Genomic DNA, 7,174 nt, shown 5'->3' with positions numbered 1-7,174 from the left:
ACCGACACATATCGTTGACTGTCAAATACCATACAAATTTATAAGGGCATTTATGATGATTGATAATAAATGCATATAAATTAATTATTTATATTCTATTAGTCACACTATAGTATGAAATAACATTGATAAATTTCCAAAATCATCAGTCGAGAATCATTAAAGATAAAGTCATAGGAATAAAAAAAATCTAAAGTATATTTTATTATTACGGATAGGATAAAATGTTTGTGATAATTAATTAGTATTAAAAATTATGATTTATGAGCATTTGAAAACACAAATAGGCGTATTACTTAGGTACATATTCGATTTCATAGTCGTAGTTATTAAAGTAAGTACATAATTACATAAATGCCATTATAATATAAAATTAGTTAGAAATAAGAATGTAGTAGTGTATTTAATACAATAAAACTATTTTAAATTATATACACATAATATGACATTTATAACATTTTCTTATAGGTAAATAATTTATTGAGCTAACAATTTAATAATGCATGAAAATAAATTTTTTTAAACACTGAATAATATATTTTATATTATAATATTACATAATATTATATTCCTGTAATTATGGCTTTTAATTGAAGGTAATAGGTGGTCGGTATATCATGATTTCATACTCATTGACGGATACTTCTTCCCCGTTATATGGAATATAAAGTGTTCCATGACTGGGATGAATCTAAATATAAACAAACAAAAAAACAACATCAACATATTGATTTCAAATAGAATGACCATACGAAAAGAACCTACGGAAAAATCTATATGACTATTTTGGTAAATCAACTAAAAAAAAAATGATAAATAATATTTTATACATTTATATATAATATATCGTATACACTCGAATTGTAAATTTTCGTAATTTTTCAGTGTAAGTCACAATATTAAAACAATACAATTTATTGTATAAATAATTATTTACTCAATAATAAGGCAAATTAAGAAATAGTCGAAAATAAACATAAACTTAACATATAAATATAACAGTTATAATATTAGCTCATAGTTGTTTAAAGTTTATAAGTAAAATATTACTTTTCCAGGAGTTAATGTTCCGTCATGAAGCGTACGACCCATGTAAAGTTTTTCCCCGTCAACGGTAGAACCTATAACAATAGCGTTTGGCGGAATATGGTTTCCTTGAGCTGTTTGCCACGCCACGTTTGCATGACATAAAACCTGTAAAAAAAAAATAAAAATTATTACATCAATAAGGTAAAAAATAATTTTACACCATAAGATTGTAATTTAAAATATATTATCCTACTCAACAAAGTTAAAAGTTAAAAGGGGTGAACAAAACTAATTAAAATAAAATATATTATTTCATTTAGTAAATCATGTTTTAACCAATCAATAACTCGTTTTTATTAAATTAGATGACTTTTGAAAACTATTACTGTACATAGATATTGGTTGCATATCCCATACCAAATGGAATGAAGGTCATCCTGCAATAGCACAATTAACTATAATTGTAATATGCAGTTAATGATTTTCAAAAATCATATTTAAAGAGAATCAGTCGGAAAGATGTACCTAATTCTCAACAAAATACTTTTCTACCAGTAAATGTAAATCAAAATCGAAATGTGTATAAATTTAAAAAACTGAATAGCAGAAAAAATGTGGTTCACCGAAAAGTAGGTCTGCAGCTTGTTAAGACGTTTCGATAATAGCAAATAGTTTTAATTACCTTTTTAAAAAAAATTAAAAATATAACATTTACAATCTGTACAAACCAATTAATATACAATAAGCAAATTGGTGCAAAGGAGTACAAGGCTTAAGAGGGACTAAAAGAAGGGAAGCTATATATTGATAGGGCTCTCACAATTTATTGGCTATAAATATGTTGTAAGAGATAAGGAAAACCATCAGAACAATTATAATATAAGTACCTGTACCTATAAACATTATTGCTTTCACTTATAATAGAATGAACAATATTGTACATGGTAAAAAAATTTCGCATACATTTATTTTAATATTATACATTATAACGTACTACAGGTCATCTAAATCTTTCATTTAAAACAAATGTGTGGTGAATGGGGATTACAATAAGGTCTAACGCTAAATACCACAATGTATATTATATTATATGTATACTGTGTGATATATGATATTATATTGGCATATTGTAAGCCACGTGTATGCTGTATAATATAATACACAAAGGTACCTACTAGAGTACTAGACACATGATAATAGGTACGTAAATATGTAATACAAATCTAAAACTGTACTTCCATCGGCCATCTTAATTATATATTGAAATTAAAATAACCTAACAAGACGTAGACGTTTTGCAGTTTCCGTTTAGTTATAGAATACTATGAATTCTACAATATTATAATATAGTACTCTATACAGGGTAATAAATTATTTGAACAAGGTCTGGTGCTGATAATTAGTGTCAAATATGAATTCGAATTTAAGGTTTTTTAAAAACATATTTTTATAATGTTTGTATTATATACCTATTGTAAATTGTACAACTTTATTTTTACACAGAAATCTAATTTGTATGTAAGGCTATTTAAGTTATAGGTATTTTACTTCTTTGACTACTATGCGATGTGCATAGTTCTAAAATAAAGTATTTTTTATTAAAATATTAAATATTGGACTAATAGTTTGATATTTATAAGCACTTCACGTCTTCACATAAGACTTAGACTAAACTAAAAGAGTGTTTATAAATGAAAAACTCTTAATTTGATACTCGTCATTTATATATTATAGATAGGATAGGAAATAAAAAATATGAATTGTTATAAAGAGAAAAAGGGTTAAAAATAATAAAGGTAAGTATAACATTTAATTATAACTTACCTACTTTAAATTGTATAAATCATGTTCTCAAAAACTAAAACTGATTGGAATAATATGTGATAAAAATAATCATCCTATATACACACATACATGACATATTATATTACCTATGTATATATAATATTATTTTCAACGCAGGTTTTAAACGATTATAAAATTAACAGTAATTGATCTGACCTCGAAGTGACTCAATGCGTGCTCCATGCCTCCCCAGCACACGTATGCCGACGAATGACTCGGGTTTATTTTCGCTGGCAGTAAGTCACCTTCGTAAAAAGCCCGACCCGCGTACAACGGGTCGCCGCCCTTGTCAGTGCCTGCGTGCACTGCTCCCCTGGGCAACGGATCGCCAGAATTGCACGGCACCCACAACAGTGTGTGTGGTTGATCTAACGGAACCCATCCGTAACCACCTGTGAAGAGTGAATAAAAATAATATTATACTTATCAAACATTGATATCACGTTGTATTTCTTTTTCCAATAGCTATTTAAATTTTAATTACATTTAACCATTTATATTTTAATCCAATATATTTTATTCTATTTGATATTTCACACTAACAATTATAATATACATAATATACTTTAATATAAATTTATCAAGAACATAGTTATTCTACTAAAAATTAATACTTTCAATTGTTTAAGATAAAATATTATTTTAGTTGTTTTAGCCTTTTAGGCACTTAATATACATATATACATATACCTATAGGTTATTGACACTTGCAGTAAATACTTTTTACTCCATTAATATTTTTCGGAAAAATAATTACCGTGCCTTAATTATGTATAAAATAAATAATATCATAGAAACTAAGTATGTAAAGTCATTCACAAATAATCCATTTAGAATTTATACATACCGGACATTGGTAAAATCATTGAGTATCAAAATCGAAATTCGTCAAAAGATGATTTTGAAAATCTATATTGTACATCCTAAAAAAAAATATAGATACAATTGAATCAATATAAAAAGAGGATGTACTTTGCGAGTTGAGTTGACCATGAATTTCTTGCTTGTGTAAATTACAGGAATAATTTTGAAAACTACTATGAATATCTAATATTTTAACAAGACATGGATTTGGTTACCAAACATTGGTAAACGTTTAGAAAGTAATAAAAAATAATTCAAATTTTGTATACAATTTCATATTTTCTATATATTACTGAAATATATGTGTCTTTAGAATATCGATTTAAATAAGTTTATAATACAGCAGAATGTGATATAGTTTTGAGTGTGTGATATTGTTGGTATGATGTAGTGATTGTTAGGTGTGAATCCAGTTGTGAAGAAAAAAAAAATATAGACATCAATTTTTTTTTATTCATAAAATATGTAGGTATAGGTACTTAAAAATCATAGACCCTTCCAAATAAGTCCCTTGAACCCAAGCAGCATATTGTATATTTGACATTGTTATATATTACCTAATAATGTATAATATAATATATGTATAATGTATAACTATTAATAAACAATTAATGTTAGTTTGTATATGTTGAACAATGCATTTTTAAATATAATAAGGGTATAAGGCATATACCAAAATATGAGCATACCTATGCTTATTTTTCTGCTACAATCATTTTTTTTGTTTACCTGTTACATACAATTCTGAGGTCGAAAATGTATATACTTGAGGCTGAATATTTTACCAGTTTAAAAACTATTAAAATTATTTTAATTGTCAAGCGAGCTTTTAAGTATAGATCTTTTAATAAAGTAGGCGTATGCGGAATGAGTGTGACGGTTGATGGGTACATGTATACAACATAACAACTGTACTGATTGGTACCTATGAGGATTAACAGTCATTGTTCGACACCGTGTACTCAGTCTCAGCGTAGAGTGTACTAGTGTTAGTGAGTGTTACCTAATCTGTCTATAAATTCAGTGCTTGTCTTGTGTGGGAGGGCGAGCGCAGGGGGGCTGAGTACTTCAATTGAATTTTCAGATATTTAAGCGTACCAACAACCTACCCCTAGTTTTTTTTTATTTTCTGAGCAAAGTGATGGATGTATTGATTTTACAATAATGTTTTTTTTGTGTCTGCCATCACCTTTTGGAGCAATAAAAATACTTAGTATTTCCACTTCAATATTTTTTATGGTATGGCATTGAATCAATAGTGTGAACCTAATCTTGGTACTTTAGGGGTCAACATTAAAAAATTCCCAATTCTTAATAATTGGGAAAAACAAAAAAAAAAGGAAATCAGTTATCGTCAAAATCAATTTTTTTTATAATTAAAAAAAGAATAACAGCAAATACTTGAAAATATCACAAAATGTTTATATTAACACATGGTATCATTTTCATAATAGTTTGGGTCGTTTCGAGCTATTATTATAGACATTAAAATTTTTTTTTTTTGGTTTTTTTTGTTTACAAATGTCGATAAAAATGTTTTTGCTCGGTTAAAAAACTTTAAAATACAAGGTTTCCAATAAGTTGTTATTAAAGCTAATTATTTAAAAATATTAAAGATACAATAGCTCGATTTTTTTTATAGTCGTTTTTGAACAAATTAGTCAAAAATCGAAACAACGTTGTACCTGTATAGACACCGAGTACATTCCGAGTACTGATCTCCTATCAATTATCATTTTAATGCCACAGATTTTATTAAATAATTAATAACATAATTTGTTTAATTTTATCTGTGTATTAAACCTATAGAATTGGAAAATTCAACTTAAATTATTTAGCCATTAATAGTATTATATCTTATATTATAATTGTACGAGTTATAGGCAGAAATAGGTAGTTACAATGTTACATTAAAAATATTTGCCGAAGGACGAAGCTAATGATGATTTTTTCAAGTAGGTAAGTACTAAGTACTAAGTAAAAATAACACGTCATTTACAGTGATACCGACAAAATAAAAATCATATTGTACACGATAAAATAACTTACCCATCATTTTATAGTTCTTGTTGAAATACAATTTACTAAACTTAAATTTCACAACTTTGAGCTTCACTTATGACTTATGAGTTATGAACAACAATGAACAAATACCTAATCACTGTCACTGCAATAATGATATATTATGCAGAATTTCGTGAGCACGAAGACATGTACACGGCTCAGTGAAATATGTAGATTTATCTGTAATCTCAAGTGTTGTTTGTAATGCTAATAAGATTAGATACGTTTCTCATTACTAACACATTATATTATGCATTTCATCTATGCTTTAGTCTTTATATAAGTTCAGTGACGTCATTTCATACAATGTTATTGGATGTGAATAAATATTTTTAATCAATATTAATACCAAAACCAATCCCAAAAATAACAGCACCTACGTATTTTTGAATATGAGTAGGTAATGGATATTACATTTAAAAAAAAACCATTTAATACAAACGCATAAGCCGTAGAGTGTGCCTTATTGCATTATACCAAAACAGTACCGGTAAAATGATTTTGTCTGAAGGGAGGGGGGATATAACTTTTTTAATATGCACTATTTAACTATTACAAATTATAATTTATGCTTATCAGATATTAAACATTGAAAAAATGTTCATGGAGGGATCTATCCCCCCCACCCCGTTTGACAACCTATTTTGGTACAACTAGTACCTAGACAATAAAAGTTTTTAATGTAATAACTAATAGTATAACCTAAACTAACCTACGGTCTAGGAAAAAAAAGCCAGGGAAAAAAATCACTGAAAAAAGACCCTTACCAACAAACACTAAACATTCAATGATTATGCTCTAATTATTTATATTATTTATTATTTATTACAAAGTATTCCCATGCTTTAAATAAGTTTAATATAATTATATTTTTGTACTTTTGCGTCATATTTATTTTGATGTATTTGTAGACCGTTACATGAAAAATTGAAAACATATTTTTTATTTCATGTTTAAATCTAGATTTTTTTGTATAGTTTTAATATTGCACACACTCTGCAGCGTGTTTAAAAGATGAACATATATATTATATAATTTACTACAAATTACTGTAGAAAAAAACTGCATGATTTGCTATGGATATAACAACAATTAGGGTGATATGGGAGTTTTGGGACATACTATATATATTATATATGGTCAGTGGTGTACACATGAGGGGAGGGGTGTTCAAACCCCTCTCTTGGCATTTTTTTCACTATACGTAATTAAGTGAAAATGAATAAAATTAAAAAAAAAATTTCATAATATATTCATGAAGGGAAGACCCTCGCTAACGAAGTTATTATTAGGATAGATATCAGGTATTCGATATTATTTTCCATTATATGAACGACGCATTTTGCTGTAGACACGACTGAAAACTGATTAC

General features: G+C 27.1%; 1 protein-coding gene across 2 annotated transcripts; it reads right to left on the bottom strand.

Moving 5' to 3' along the window:
- Positions 1-284: 284 nt before the first annotated feature.
- LOC111026258 (natterin-3-like) lies at positions 285-5,946 on the bottom strand. Of its 2 annotated transcripts, XM_022304307.1 has the most exons (5): positions 5,788-5,946; positions 3,722-3,797; positions 3,031-3,266; positions 1,051-1,194; positions 511-691 (listed from the first exon to the last, which is right to left on the bottom strand). In XM_022304307.1, exons 2-5 carry the CDS (start codon positions 3,738-3,740, stop codon positions 587-589), a joined length of 504 nt encoding a protein of 167 aa, XP_022159999.1. In that variant the 5' UTR covers positions 3,741-3,797; positions 5,788-5,946; the 3' UTR covers positions 511-586. The 2 variants fall into 2 exon arrangements, with proteins under 2 accessions (XP_022160000.1, XP_022159999.1); XM_022304308.1 differs by lacking the exon at positions 3,722-3,797 and having other exon boundaries at positions 285-691; positions 5,788-5,945.
- Between the last annotated feature and the right edge of the window lie 1,228 nt (positions 5,947-7,174).

This window comes from Myzus persicae, unplaced genomic scaffold (genome assembly GCF_001856785.1).
Source record: "Myzus persicae strain clone G006 unplaced genomic scaffold, MPER_G0061.0, whole genome shotgun sequence".
Classification (NCBI taxonomy): domain Eukaryota; kingdom Metazoa; phylum Arthropoda; class Insecta; order Hemiptera; family Aphididae; genus Myzus; species Myzus persicae.
The sequence above is the reverse complement of the archived record's forward strand: the minus strand, read 5'-3'. Positions and strand labels throughout refer to the sequence as shown.